This window comes from Panthera tigris, chromosome D2 (assembly GCF_018350195.1).
Source record: "Panthera tigris isolate Pti1 chromosome D2, P.tigris_Pti1_mat1.1, whole genome shotgun sequence".
Taxonomy (NCBI): Eukaryota; Metazoa; Chordata; class Mammalia; order Carnivora; family Felidae; genus Panthera; species Panthera tigris.
This window is the reverse complement of record NC_056670.1, coordinates 33,129,780-33,145,535: the sequence shown is the minus strand read 5'-3', so window position 1 is coordinate 33,145,535 and position 15,756 is coordinate 33,129,780. Positions and strand designations below refer to the sequence as shown.

Here is a 15,756-nt window from a genome sequence, read left to right as displayed (position 1 = left end):
TATGGGTTACAAAGCATTCTGGGAGAGTATTAAAAACATAATCCCTATTTTAATAACCCAAAGACTTGTGTGATATGCTAGAAGAAATGTATTTACATTTCTCATATATGTACATGTCATACATATATGTATGTCTCATGTACAAACTCTGAGAATGTAAATATTTGGGGGGGGGCAATTTGGGAATATCTATCAAAATGCTAAATAAACATCCCTTTTACCTAGCAATTTTTACTTCTAGAAATTTATCCTAAGAAGGAAAGGATATGTACTGGAATGTTAACTGAAAAGTGTGCTAAAAGGGAATAATATACAGCTCTTAAAAATAAATAGAAAATAACAGTGGAAATGTACATATATAGTAACAGGGAAAGATATTCAGAACATATGATTAAGTAAAAAAAGCAGATAATATTTGGTTGGTTTACCATGATCTAATTTATAAAGAAAAAAGGACATATACATACCAGTAAACATATCTTAAGGTGACTAGAAGTGAACATACCAAATCGCTATTGCTAACAGGTGACTAATTTGGAAGAATGGGATGGAGAGAAGGACTGAAAAGGGTACTTATAATTTTGACATTTACTTATACACTGCTGTACTTAAAAAAAAAAAATTCTAACCATTTGTACATACTCCTTGACAATAAAATAAAGGTAATAAGTAATTGTTCCTGAGACTCACTGCATACTGAGGCTAGTTCCAAGCCAGTGTTCTTAGGAGTACCTCACCACATTCCCTGGGAACCAAAAGGATTTCCTCTGGTGAATTCCTTGAATCCTGAGAGCCAAGAGCTGTTTGGTTGTAGCTATACCAACTAATCTGTGTGGCCCACTGGCTTCCTGATGTTTTGCCTAGTTTTTGTTACTAAATTAACTTTAGCTAGTTGTAGATTATTGTGGTCAGCTGACTCACGGGATGATGGTCACAGAGCTTGTAAAAAACATAGTCAATTTCTTAATGTAGGTTTGAAAACATACTAACAATCAAGAGGAAAACCAGACTTATTTTAACTGAGAATTGTACCTTCATTGGTGAAGCCATAAATCTAATAGATAAAGATTAAGTCTAATTCCTTTTCTTAACGGTCCCTTGTATATTTTTTATACATGTCTTATATAAAAGCAGTATAGAGAGCAGTAAGAGATTATTTAAAAGTCAAAGAAGAAAAAATGATTTCCTTAAAAATCAGCTCTATTTCTCTTTTAAATAGCTCATTTAAATTATAAAGTTAACATAACTACATTATAGGACATCTAGAAAACAGAATTGTGAGAGCATCCATAGTATCACCACATAAATATAACTTATAATTTAATATGCATTTTCTAATCTTTTTACACATATAATGTCTACATATTTGTAATCTGAGGACATGTTTTCTACTTGCCTTCATAAAACATGTCATAAGGAATTTTCTATGTTTTCATATAAGCTATATAATTTTTCAACTACATAATACTACATTCAGGTAGACTCATCCTTATTTTGCTAAACATTCCCCTGATTTTTTATTTTAAATTACCAGAAATAAGATACCACTAAATACTTGCGTGCATATTTTCAGGTTACTTCTTTTAAGTTTCCCAAAGTAGAATTACTGGGACAAAATTTAGTTTAAAATCCTTTGGCTCTTTCTATACATTGCCACACTTACAAGATTCAGTAGTATTTACTTTAAAAAAAAAAAAAAGCGAGGGTAGGGGGACTTTCATGTTATATCTCTTTGATTAACTATAGAGTTTGGGAGTGTTTTGAGATTTAATAGTTCCGGTTTCCCTTTTCAAATTGTTTGATGTCCCATGCTCATTTATTTACTGTGGTTTTACACTAGCATTTCAACCATTCTAGTTTTTAGAATATTTATAGTACATTGATAGCATTTTCCATAATGTGACCACAGGAACACACTATAGGAACCAACTGCTATATGTACTGCTCTTCTCTGTGGGCTCAGTCATTAAGACTGAACCTCTGTAGAAAAAAAGAGGTTCTTTTAACCATAAGGAGGATATATGAATTACTTTTAGGATGAAAATGTAATTTCTCATAGCTCCATACTATTTAGAAATCTAATGCAGGGAAACTTTGTTGCTTTTTTTTCTAAATGGTTTGTGATTTGTTCACTCTTTTAGGGATCTTAAGGTATGATGTTTTATTCAATGTGTGTTGGCTCAAGGGCTCACCTTTAGTAAACACGGTGGAAAACAACTGGTAAACCTGCTACGATCCTCACATCCAGCCACTCAAATGCCACATTACAAAGAGAATAGCTGTTTTTCTTTGAATTGGCAATTACTATCATATTTTATTCCTGATGGCAAGCTAGGGATAAAAGCTCACTATTCACTAAATGAGTTTTGGAAGAAAATACTAGCACTGTTATTTTGCCTTAGATGATAAACTGAGGCCTGCCTTTCATTTTGTTTACAGTGCCTGTGCGTATCTCCAGACTGAGGAAGGAACAGGGAAGTCAGCACTGAAGAGACTCTGGACTTTTATTCCAGGCACCCAACTAACTGAATTTGTGACCTGGGGCTGTTACCTAGCTTGTCCAAGCTTGGTGTCTGTCTCACTTCTCACAAGGGAAGGAAGGAGAGAAAATGGATCTAAAGTGTATTACAACCATCAAGTTTTCACATACTAATTCTCAGGTCCGTTAGACTGCAAAATCCTTAAGGGTTGGGATTGTATCTTTCCCTATCTATAGCATCTAGCACTGTCCTACCACAGTGTAAAACACAATACATGTGAATGAATGAATGAATGAATGAATGAATGAATTTATCCTATTTTACAAGTGAGGAAGATAAAGGTTTAACCAATCTGAAATCACAGTTTAGAAAGCGGTAATTTCAAACCCAGGGCTACATGGCTCCAAAACCCATGTTTTGATGCAAAATACATGGGAAAGCACTTTTTAACATTCATGTTTTTAAAAAGTACAAAGACTAATACAGATGAAAGAATATTATTTTTTACCAAAAACTATTCAATGAGGAGGTAAGACTGTTAAGATTAACAATTTCTCCCAACCTCCTGTAATAAATAATTCCCACATTTCTCATCCTGTTCATCTTAACTGAAGAAAGATTACTTTATAAAGCACTACAACATGAAGAAAAAGCCCATCTCGAATCTCTGTGGTACATCTACAAGGAAGTTTGGTAGTGTTTGAGAGAGCCCTTTTCAGACAGTCTGTCTATTCATTACTGTGGACCTCAATGGAATGAGGAAATATGCAAAACTGAGGATACAGATTTCAAGGTCTCACTAAGTAGCTTTATGGTTTGCTTTTTAAACATTGTTTCCTCCCTTAATTCAAATATAATCCAGGCACAATGCAAAGAAGTTAGCAAATTCCATTTTTAAATGACTCTCCAAGAAAGTATCAGAAAAATATTAGCTTCAGTTACCAGGTAAAACTGTGGTCATTCCCTGGTTTCTTCAAGAAGTAAGGGAGACTAAGCTAAAATTACAAAATGCTGTGACCGAGAGCTTTTTTCAAGTTTTGATTATGTCTCCCCATAAAATCCCTCCTGCACTTGGAATCTCAACAGTTTTCTGTTCTACTGTACTCACTCTGAATTCTGTTGGGGGAGGGCACCTTCCTAGGCCTCAAGAATCAGCAGAAACCAGGAAACTTCTAATGTTCCTGGGAAGTAGGGCTTCCCTTCCCCACAGGGACCATGGCTGCCTCTGCCACACTTCCCAGAATCCCCTAGAGATGCACTCTGGGAAATGTAGTTCTGTTTTCATGCTAGCTGTAATTGTAAACATGATTTTTGCCTCACTCCCCAGAATCCACCTAGAGATGCACTCTGGGAAACGTAGTTCTATCTTCATGCTAACTAGTTGTAAGCATGCTTTTGCGTCACTCCTCAGAATCCACCTAGAGATGCACTCTGGGAATTGCTTAATCCACAATTGTGCCTGCTATCCACTCCAACTGCAAAGTTAACCATGATTGTCAAAAGCATGATCTAAGATCTTCAAAATTCATTATCTGGAAAACTGTGTCTTTGGAGACTATAAACTAGCATTAGATTCAATTTTGAATAACAAAAAGATAGTCAAACCCATCCTAATACACAGCATATTTGTTGTGGGGGAGGGAAGGAGTGTTGAGGCAGGAAATCAGATAACTTTCAACCTTTCTGTATCTTTATTTCTGTCTCTGTCTACCCACTTTAGAACTAGCTGTAACATTTCATGAAATTCTGCAATTTAAAAGGACCTGACTGTGTCTAGATGTGTGGCAGCTTATGTTAAAATGCATCCCTTGATCAACCAAGGTAGGATTCCATCTGTCTGAAAGCAGTCCTCCAGCAGAACTACTTTGGTTCTGCTCTTTTCTCTACTTACTACTAAAGTTCCTTGCTTATAGATGACAGTTTTGAAGTCCCTTCATTTACAATGTATTTAATGAATACCAAATGTACCTAGGACTATTATTAGGATCAGATATAGCAGGGGAAAAAGACATGAAAATTTCTGTCCTCCTGGAACTTACATTCTAAAGGAAGAAACAAACAAGTATATATACAATGTGTCAGGTGGTTATAAGCGCTAAGGAGAAAAATAAAGCAAGATAAGAGGAGGGAGGATTTTGCTATTTTTTATAGGATGGAGATGGCGATGGCGAGCCTCATTTGAGCAAAGATAGTGAAGGAGTTGAGGAAGGAAGCCAGGTGGAAATCTGTGAGAAGAGATCTGTGGATAGAAAAAATCAGCAGATGCAAAGATCCTGGGGAGGAAGTGTAACTGGCAGATCCAAGGAAAGCCCAAGACAAAGCATGATGGTCAGAGATGAGGTCAAAGAGTAGCCAAGTACCAAATCACGCAGGGCTTCACAAGTCTTAACAATTTTTGTAGAGCCATTGTAATGCTTTCAGTTTTTACTCTGGGTTGGATGGGATGTTACAGAAAAATTTGAGCAAGATCTCAATTGAGTGAGATGATCTGACTTACATTTTAAAGGAATTACTCTGTGTGTGGAGATTAGACTGTAGGGGATAAGAGTTATTAAATCCTGAATGTCATTGTTAATGTGTAACTCAGTTACATGGGAAGCAAGAATGGTAACTGGTTGACCAGCCGTTTCTTTTGGACCTTTTCATTAATACATGAACGCAAGGTTTTTATCAGGCTGATTCATTGTCCTTAAGGAAGGCACAGAAAATTTGAAGGATATAAGATTATAAAGTCAATAAGTTCCAAAGAGATGGGGAAGCACGCTTAGGGAAACTTAGGGATCTAATACTTTTTTATTTTGTAAAGTTTATTTATTTTGAGAGTGTGAGTGCACGTGTGTGAGTATGTGAGCATGTGAGATGGGAAGGGGCAGAGAGAGGTGGGGGCAGAGAGAGAATCCCAAGCTGGCTCCATGCTGTCAGCAAGGAGCCCAACAGGGGGCTTGATCTAACAAGTGAGATCATGACCTGAGCTGAAATCAAGAGTCCATTGCTTAACTGAGTGAACCCCTCTAATAATTTTTTAAAAATCAAAATAACTATATTTTTGAGCAATTAAGTGTTAAGTGCTATATAAGAAAAATAGTGCTATGATCTGAATGTGTTCCCTCAAAATTCATGTTGAAATAATAATACCCAATGTAATACTATTACAAGGTGAGATCTTTGGGAGATGATGATTGGGTCATGAGAGTGGAGCTTTCATGAATGGGATTAATGCCCTTATAAAAGAGGCCCAAGAGCACTCCCTTGCTCCTTTCACCATGTGAGAAGTCAGCAGTCTGCAACTTAGAGGAGGGCCTTCACCAGAGCCCAACCATGCTGGCACCCTGATCTTGGACTTCCAAGTTCCAGAATTGTGGGAAATAAATTTCTGTTGTTTATAAGCTACCCAGTCTGTGGAATTTTGTTGTAGCAGACCAAATGGACTAAGACACATAGTCAAGATTAACTGGGCATTTACTGTGTTCCAGGTACCATGTAAAGTGTTTCATATATTATCATTAATCCTCACAGTCTATGAGATATGTATTATTATTATTTGCACATTACAGACAATAAAACAGGATTCAAAAAGTTAGAAAAAGAGAATGAAGAGTGACTGCTAGTGGGAACAGAGGTTTGGAGTTGCTTTGGAGTGATAAAAATGTAAAATTGATTGTGGTGATGGTTGCACAATTCTGTGAACCTAAGAACTAAAGATCACTTCATTCATTCATTCATTCATTTATTCATTTATTTTAATTTTTAAAAGTTTATTTATTTTTGAGACAGAGACAGTGCACAAGTGGTGGAGGGGCAGAGAGAGGGATACAGAATGTGAAGCAGGCTCCAGGCTCTGAGCTGTCAGCATAGAGCCCAATGCGGTGCTCAACCCCATGAACTGTGAGATCATGACCTGAGCTGACGTCGGACGCTTAACCAACTGAGCTACCCAGGCACACCTAAAGATCACTTTAAATGAGTAAGTTACATGTTATTTGAATTATAGCTCAATAAAGCTGTTAAAAATATTCAATCAAATCATTAATTGTGTTAAACAATCACAGTGCATGGTTAGTAAATACAGCAAGTATGCTATAAATAACTATAATCCTTAGAATGTTGTTAGGTCATGATGATAAGGTAAAAATTATCTTTCCTCAGACATGCTTAAGTTTATTTTATTTTATTTTAATTTTTTTAACGTATATGCATTTTTGAGAGAGAGAGCACAAGCAAGGGTGGGGCAGAAAGAGAGGGAGACAGAATCCGAAGCAGGCTGCAGGTTCCAGGCTCCCAGCTGTCAGCACAGAGCCAGATGTGGGGCTTGAACCCACGAACCCATGTACCGTAAGATCATGACCTGAGCCGAAGTTGGATGCTTAACCAACTGACCCACCCAGACACCCCTGACATGCTTTAGTTTAAATCAATGGCAATGTTTAACCATGTAATAAATTAATACTGTTTTAAGAGCAAAAACTGAGCCTCAAGTGGTTGAATCCCAGTCTAGCTTTTGGTGATGCAAGTAACAATGTATTTAAAGATAAGTATTTATTAATTCATTGAACAGTTATTTATGGAAAACCTGTCATATGCTAAGCATCATACTAGAATTGAGGTTACAGTGGTGAATAACATACTGTCTCTGCCATCAAAAATTAATTATTCATGTATGTGTGTGTGTGTGTGTGTGTGTGTGTGTGTGAGAGAGAGAGAGAGAGAGAGAGAGAGAGAGAAAGTGGGTGAGCATGCAAGCATGTGAGACAACAGCCCATTTACTCAGTCTTTGGCCACTTATAGGAATGGACAATGGGATGTAAGGTGTACCCGAGCAAACTTGGGAGAGAAATTACAACTTCATTCTGTAAGTAGGTTTATGGTTGGATAGTGTATCATTTCACATGGGACAAGAAAAAGATCTCAGCAAATGGGTGGGAAAGGGGTTTACATCAGGGTCCTTTAAATAATAAACCACTTTCAAAAAGTCCTATCTGCATAGCTCATGGTGCCATGAGCAGCGGGAAGTCCTTGTGCTTCTCTTCAAGAGCAAAATGCAATAGGTTTTCTTCTCCTCTATCTCCCAAATATGGAATGATACTTAACAGCAGTGAATGGAACCAAGACCATACTCAGCTGGAAGACAAGATAAAACAGAACAATTAGGGCATACCAAGTTAACAATTAATTTGAATACATGATTTTGTTAGCATAATGCAGTCATTTGACTGGGTTTCTATTTCCTGTTAATTGAACTCTTAACGCTCTTTGCTTTTGCTCTCCAACCGCCTTTTCAAATGACTACCTGTGGATCATTTCACTGTAGTCACTAACAGTTCCATCAGAAAATTGGCAGAACTAGAGGCGCCTGGGTGGCTCGCTCAGTCGGTTAAGTGTCCAACTTCGACTCAGGTCATGATCTTGCAGTTTGTGAGTTCAAGCTCTGCGTCGGGCTCTGTGCTGACAGCTCAGAGCCTGCAGCCTGCTTCGGATTCTGTGTCTCCTCCTTTCTCTGCCCCTCCCTTGCTCATGCTTTGTCTCTGTCTCTCAATAATAGATAAACAACAACAACAACAAAAAGAAAATTGGCAGAACTAAATGACATATCGGATAAAGGGTTAGTATCTAAAATCTATAAAGAACTTATCAAACTCCACACCCAAAAAACAAATAGTCCAGTGAAGAGATGGGCAGAAGACATGAATAGACACTTTTCTAAGGAAGACATCCAGATGGGCAACAGACACATGAAAAGATGCTCAACATCACTCATCATCAAGGAAATACAAATCAAAACCACATTGAGAAACCACCTCACACCAGTCAGGGTGGCTAAAATTAACAACTCAGGAAACAACAGATGCTGGCGAGGAAGTGGAGAAATGGGAACCCTCTTGCACTGTTGGTGGGAATGCAAACTGGTGCAGCCACTCTGGAAAACAGTGTTGAGGTTCCTCAAAATATTAAAAATAGAACTACCCTATGACCCACCAATAGCACTACTAGGAATTTATCCAAAGGATACAGGAGTGGTGATTCATAGGGGCACATGTACCTCAGTGTTTATAGCAGCACTTTCAACAATAGCCAAATTATGAAAAGAGCCTAAATGTCCATCAGCTGATGAATGGATAAAGAAGATGGGTTTATATACACAATGGAATACTACTTGGCAATGAGAAAGAATGAAATTATGCCATTTGCAGCAACGTGGGTGGAACTGGAGGGTATTATGCTAAGTGATATAAGTCAGGCAGGGAAAGACAGATATCATGTGTTTTCACTCATGTGTGGAACTTGAGAAACTTAACAGAAGACCATGAAGGAAGGGAAGGGGAAAAATTATTTACAAACAGAGAGGGAGGAGGCAAACCATAAGAAACTCTTAAATACAGAGAACAAACTGAGGGTTGATGGGGGGTTGTGGGGGAGAGGGGAAAATGGGGGATGGGCATTGAGGAGGGCACTTGTTGGGATGAGCACTGGATGTTATATATAAGCGATGAATCATGGGAATCTACCCCCAAAACCAAGAGCACACTGTATACACTGTATGTTAGCCAACTTGACAATAAATCATATTTTTTAAAAAATTGGCAGAAATTAATAAAAAATTACCAGTTTCATTATCAGGTAAAAGATCTAGCAAAAGGCTTTCAGTAATGAGTTACAACTATCATTGGATAACTTTCACTTCTCTAGTGTCTTGTGTAGTTTCATCTTTACCCCAATATCTAGAGAGGTTCTAAGTATTAGACAAAGTGATATTGTGTGTGATTATATTACCAAAGCAAATGTAATTTTTTCTGTTACTTAATTTGGTGATTATTTTACTTTTCAAGGCCTCAATTGGAGATATCCCTAAATCTCTAACATTTTATAACATAAATATTATCCAGATACATATTATGTTTTCAGTGTTGGATGAAAAGAATTTAGAGATTTCCCCCTGATTTACTCTCTTTATTCCTACATTACAATGGAAGCTTGAGAGGTAGTTTTATCAGTTGTCTGCTATAACAATAATGCTTCATTAAAAAAAAATCATAAAATCACAGAAGCTTACAAGTTTTTACTCACATACCTGGAGTGGTTGGTTAGGTGATTGTGCTGATGTTGGTTGGGCTCATTTCCCTATTTAGGGGTGGTACACTAATAATCTAAAATGGTCTTGGCTAGGACAATGTGGGTATGGTGGCTCTGCTCCATGTGTCTCTCATTTGCTAACAAGCTAATCCAGTATTTCATGCTTTTCCAAGAATTTTCAAACAACTATCTTAATTGACTCTCATAATGTTTTTATGTGGTTGATGGAGCAAATATTATTATGGTCATTTGGTGGATGAAGCATAAAAGTTAAGACAATTCACTTAGGACACCCTGCTATACTGTTAATGATGACTAGAACCTGAGCTCATTGATATTACCTGTGCTCCTTCTAGACCAGATTTTTTTCTTCCTACCAAATACTAGAATTCTGTGACTGAATGAATTCCAAACTCACCAAATAAAGTTGAGATTTCTGGCATTCTTGCCTGGTTTGTTTGAGTTCTTGACAAGTTCATTTGGGTGGAAGAATGCATGGACTGGCCAACCTCTACAAATCTTTCAGACAGCTAAGTCAGATGTTTTGTGTCTAAACAGAAGCATTCTTCTGAAATCTATCTTGTTTTCAATAGAATATTTTTTTAATTTGTAAACATTTCCTGTTTGAAGAATAGCTGTTGGACATTCCCCTGCAAGCTATAGCACTTGAAAATATGTAATATTTAGGACTCAAGTTATTTATATTCAAAGAGTGAAACATTGCTAAGGAAAAAATATCAGAAAATGGGAAAGGAGTAACTGGAGTCTGATACAGCTGTCATGCTATTCATAAATTGTTCACAACCAAAATTAATAAATAAGTGTGCCGTATTCACTAATGTATTTACAATGCTGGGTATAATACCTGGAATAGTAAGTGTTCAATAAATATGTGTGAATGAATGAATGAATAAGTGAGTAACTAAAACAGACTTTCTTACTAGAACAAATTGATCCGAATAGAGTGAAAACAAAAGTTGTTCTGTATTCCCCTGATACCACTGTTTTCCTTTTGGAAAACAAGTATACCTCCTTTGGGAATTAGAACTTTGGTTCAAAACAAGAAAACAGCTGAGAGTTGAATTGGAGCCTTCTCTAAAATGACTCTTAATACTAGTGCTAGGGCATTACATCAGTTAAGATGTGTTTGGTTACTTGTAATTGAGATTTGGGAAATTTTAAATTTAATTTACTTAAACAATAAGGGAATTTATCAATTTGCATAGCTAACATATCCAACTGTAGTTTAGGCCTCAGATACTTTTACTCCATCTCAGCTCTGACCTATTTCATATGTTGGCTTTGTTCTCAAGTTGGCTTTCATCATGGTAGGAGAAGGGCTTCCAGAAGACCTTAGGGCTATTTACTTTTTTGTTACTATCCAGAAAATATGTCTACCCTCAGCCATGAAACAAAAGTATTGGTCTTCACTCTATTTGGATCAATTTAGGCTACAATCTCCACTTTCTGAACCTTTAACCAGACAATTCCTGAGATCAAAAGAATGTCATGAACTGTTTGGGACCTGGATTAAGCGCCCATCCCTAATTACTGTGGCAAGACAGATGGTCACTTTACTAATGTGAGTCAGGCTTATCAGGATAAGGGGCCTCCTCTAATTTTGGAGTAGATGAGTTTCTTGGATATGCAGTTTGATTTTATTATTTTTGGAATATACTTTGTCATTATTTTTGCAGATATTTCTAAAGGTTCATTTTTCTTTCTCTTCCCCTTCTGGAACTCCAGCTAAAATATGTAGGATTTTTGAAACTGTCCCACAGCGAATTTTGTTATTCTACTTGTTTTTTACTTTTTTTCTCTTTGTATACTGGCATCCCCTACTTTTCAAAAGTCTGCGTAACACCACTTTGCATTTATGAAAGACCTACATCAGTACCCGTTTTTGCTAACTGAAAGAAATCAGAAGAGGATTTTTGCTTTTACCAAAAAAGACAAAAAGCAAAAACAGTGTTCAATGTTTGTTTTGCAGTGAACTATTATGAGGCAGTATGCACTTCTAACAGAGAGAGTGGCACTACCAAGCTTCTTCCCCAGGAATTACACTCAGCATCCAGCATCAAGCCACCATACCTTTGCACTGTGTCTGTGAGCATCTGTTCTTTATCTTGATTTATTTTGTGTATCTGTTAGCAAGATGTGTCCTAAAATATCAGAAAAGCCTAAAAGAGGTTATTTTTGGGGTCTGGGAATGCTAAAAAAATTTCCATATAAATTAATAGTGATTGCTTCTTCACTTTATGGCATTTCAGCTTAGGGACGGTTTCATAGAAATGCCGTATTTTCTTCAGATGGCGGTGAAACTGGTATTGGTTTGGATGACTTGATCTTTTCTCAGCTGTGTTGACTACACTGATAAGTCCAACAAAAGAATTATTCATCTCTGAATATTATGGGATTTTCCCCCCTAGAACCTTCCTTTGACTCTTTCTTGTAATTTTCATCTATCTTCTGAAATTCCCCATTTGTTCATGCATGTTGTCCACTTTTTTTCACTAGTTAGTTTGAAGTCTTTATCTGACAGTTCCAACCTCTGGTTCATCTCTGAGTCCCTTTCTGTTGACTACTTTATTTCTTGACAATGAGATTTTTGTTCGTGTCTCTCATGCTTTTCTAATGAATGCTGGACATTGTGTGTGGAACAGTATTATTTTCCAGTAGGTAGTGTCCACACCTGACAAAAAACACACTTCTTCTTCTGTCAGGTTGTTAATGGAGGGGGTTCCGTCAGTCTAGTTAGGAGTTGAGCTGGACTGGGGCTTCATACAGCACAGACTTCAAATTCATTTAACACAAAGGTGCTGTTTCCTTGGGCTTAGCATGGGGGCTGGTGTGCCAGAGAGTTTTTCTCAGCGTTACTGCTTCTCCCTGGGCTTTCAGTTGACCCTGCATTCTTATGCCACAGAGGGGCTCTCTCTCCACACTCATCATTAGCCTGGGTTTGTGATGGAGATTTTCCTGTGTCCTAGTTTAGCCTCAGTTTTTTTTTTTTTTTTTTTTTTTTTTTTTTAATTTTTTTTTTCAACATTTTTTATTTATTTTTGAGACAGAGAGACACAGAGCATGAACGGGGGAGGGGCAGAGAGAGAGGGAGACACAGAATCGGAAACAGGCTCCAGGCTCCGAGCCATCAGGCCAGAGCCTGACGCGGGGCTCGAACTCACGGACCGCGAGATCGTGACCTGGCCGAAGTCGGACGCTCAACCGACTGCGCCACCCAGGCGCCCCTAGCCTCAGTTTTAGGGAAGTTCTGTGTGCTTGGGCCTCGTGGGGTGGGACTTCTTCAGTTTCCTCTCTGTGGCAGCCAACGCAGCCTTTTATCTATGGTTGGTCTTGGGCAAGAGTTTCCTGCTCCTTCCTTAGCAATAGTGGACCTCAGCTTGTTAACAGTGTAGGATCCAGGGTCTAAGAGAGTTTCCTGCTACCACCACCCCCCCAAAGATAAAGGGCTTTCCTTCTATACTTCCCTTATCCACAAAGGATCTTTGTGCTCTGGGGGCCAAAGAGTTTGCTACCCCTTATCCAGTGGCTTATGGTTTTTGCTTCGTATTATAGAAGAGTCTGAGGAAAAAGGGTCTGAGAGGCTTTATGTCCAATTCCTAGCAGCTGCCGATTACCTCCTTTATGTCTGCAACATTTGGGGTTCTCTATGATCTCCTGTCCTGACCCTAATTGTTCATCTGAGCACTACTAAGCTTGTGGGAAAAACTTGCAAGTGCAATCTCCCTTTGTGTCTGAAGCTCCCAAGTTACATACTAGCCTACACATGACGTTTAACAATTTGTTAAAATTTTTGTTGAGTTATTTCTTACCCTGACAAAGGCCTAAACTGTGTGGACCATTTATCCCTGGAACTCAAGTTACTTGGTTGCCTTGCAACCTCAGCTGTTCGGCATGCCCAAGAAAATGTATGATTTTGCAGATTATCTGGCTTTTTTTTTTTTTTTTTTTTTTGGTCATTGTAAAAGTGGCAGCAAAAGTCTTTGCACTTGTTTACATCCTAGGTAGAAGTCACACCTAAACTGAAATGCTGGGCACTTTGGAAAGTCTTAATAAGGTTGGCAAAGCAGGGGATGAATTCCATGTAGGCAGCACACAGTATCCATTTCAGGTACAAATATAATCAATAAACATCATTCTGGTAATACGTTTTGTAAAGGAAAAGTTTGACTTTGTTTAGGCAGTAGATAGGTTAAGATAGACTGAGTAATGCTGAAGTTATAAATAACTAAGTTTTAGTGAGTTAACATAACAGAAGTTTGTTTTTCATTCAAGCTACATATCCAATGGAGATTGTCAAGTGGAGAGTTTGAGGCTTTGTTCATTGTAGGAACTCAGAGACCTGGGCAGATAAAGGCTTCTTCTTGATATGGGCTTCCATGGTAACTGCAATACTTCCATGGTAACATGTCACTTTCTTTGGCCAAAGCAAATTGGCCAATAACTTTAAAGAAGGTGAAGAAGGGCAGACCTTTCTGTCTGGTAAAAGTCCTAGAAATATTTGGTGAACAGTACTAATGAATACCATAGGAAGGTAGCCTTGCCTTGCCAACCAACAGTAGAAAGATATGTGCAGTTAATGTGCAGTTGACTCAAGTTTAGCAGAATTAAATCTGAAGAAATCACAGATTAATTTTAAATTAGAACTGCAAGAAGATAGAAGTTTAATTTTTATTTAAGTTTTTATTGTGACATGGAAGTCTGCTTAATATTGACAAAGTATTAATGGGCACAGTAAGTTTGAAACTTACTGTCATGGCCCCTGTCATTTCAAATCCAATCAAGATTCAAAATCAAACTCTTCAACTGCTCTGCAAATTCACCTCACTTTCCCAACTTCCTTATTTTGGTTGTTGATACCATTATTCTGCCAGCTTTCCAAAGTAGAGACCATGGCACATTTTCTGTGTAACTAATATGCCCTGCTGTGCCAGCTTGAGGGTACAATATGAAGTCATATGCCTTTTACCAGTATGATTGAAGGTCTTAATGCTTCTGTCTTGCTTACTGAGAGGACTTTTTCTCTCTAGCTTCCTCTTCCTCAGATAATTCCCATGATTTCAGGAATGCTTATCCTGTGTAAGGGGTCAGTCCTAATTTACTACATTCATTTCTAGGCCAGAACATTAGGAAATTTACTCAGACCCTTGAGAAATGTCATTGTCTTCAGCTATTGTTTCAGTCATAGTCATATAAGTGAATGTATTAGTTTCTTAATGCTCCTGTGATAAATTACCACCAACTTAACAGCTTAAATAATACAAATTTATTATCTTACAGTTCTGTAGGTCAGAAGTTTTCCATAGGTCTCACTGGGTTAAAATCAAAAGTATTGGCAGGGCTATGTTCCTTCTGGAGGCTATAGGGAAGAATCTGTTTTCTTGCCTTTGCTGGTTTCTAGAGGCTTCCCACAGTCCTTGATTCATAGCCCCCTCTCTCCATCTTCCAATCAGCAGTGTAACAAATATCTCACTTGGCTTCCATCCTCACAGCTCTTTCTCTGATCACAGCTGGGAAAGATTCTCGGCTTTAATGAATCATTTAATTGAATATGGCCCACATGGATAATACAGACTACTCTCACCACATAAAGGTTCTTAATTTAATTACATCTGCAAAGTCCTTTTGCCACGTAAAGTAACATAGTCACAGGTGTAAGGGAGTAGGATGTGGACATCTTTGAGGGGCCATTATTCTGCCTGCCACAGTGAGCATACCTATCGAGGCCACAGGATACAGTTGGTCTAGCTACCCGGTTGCAGCCACTTTCCTCAATGCCACACTGACAGGATGTTAGTGACTGGAATGGTTTCCAGTTTCAGCTGCATTCATCCCTTGTCTTTCATGTTCCTATTCATGATTAAACAGAAAGTCCTTGTTGCTCCTTGTCCCAAGGCCCATCCCCATGTCCAGTGACATGGAAAACTCATATTCTTACATTGCATTTTTCCTTTGTGAAAGTAAATAACATAATATTACCACACTATTTAAAATACCTCAGGGACGTCTGGGTGGCTTAGTTGGCTAAGCATCTGACTCTGGATTTTGGCTCAGGTCATGATCTCATGGTTGTGAGATTGAGCCCCACATCATGGTAGGTGCTGAGTGTGAAGCCTGCTTGGGATTCTCTCTCTCCCTCTTTCTCTCTCTGCCCCTTCCCTGCTCATGCCCTCTCTCTCTCTCAAAATAA

At 38.0% G+C, this 15,756-nt stretch overlaps 2 protein-coding genes across 6 annotated transcripts in view; one reads left to right on the top strand and one right to left on the bottom strand.

Moving 5' to 3' along the window:
* ECD (ecdysoneless cell cycle regulator) overlaps positions 1 to 2,648 on the top strand; it is a 46,488-nt gene extending 43,840 nt beyond the window's left edge. The window contains exon 15 of the mRNA XM_007095693.3: positions 2,440 to 2,648. Within this exon, the coding sequence (XP_007095755.1) occupies positions 2,440 to 2,489 (50 nt within the window). The 3' untranslated portion in view covers positions 2,490 to 2,648. The remainder of the gene's footprint in view (positions 1 to 2,439) is intronic.
* Positions 1 to 15,756, bottom strand: part of NUDT13 (nudix hydrolase 13) — a 33,505-nt gene that overhangs the window by 13,332 nt on the left and 4,417 nt on the right. For 2 of the 5 annotated variants that reach the window (XM_007095692.3, XM_042960536.1), the window contains exon 1: positions 3,589 to 3,808. The exons of 2 other annotated variants lie outside the window; for them this stretch is intronic. The gene's annotated coding sequence lies outside the window, so the exon portion shown is untranslated. Of the gene's footprint in view, positions 1 to 3,588; positions 3,809 to 15,756 lie in introns of those variants that run through there. One more of the 5 variants, XM_042960539.1, reaches the window with a different exon arrangement.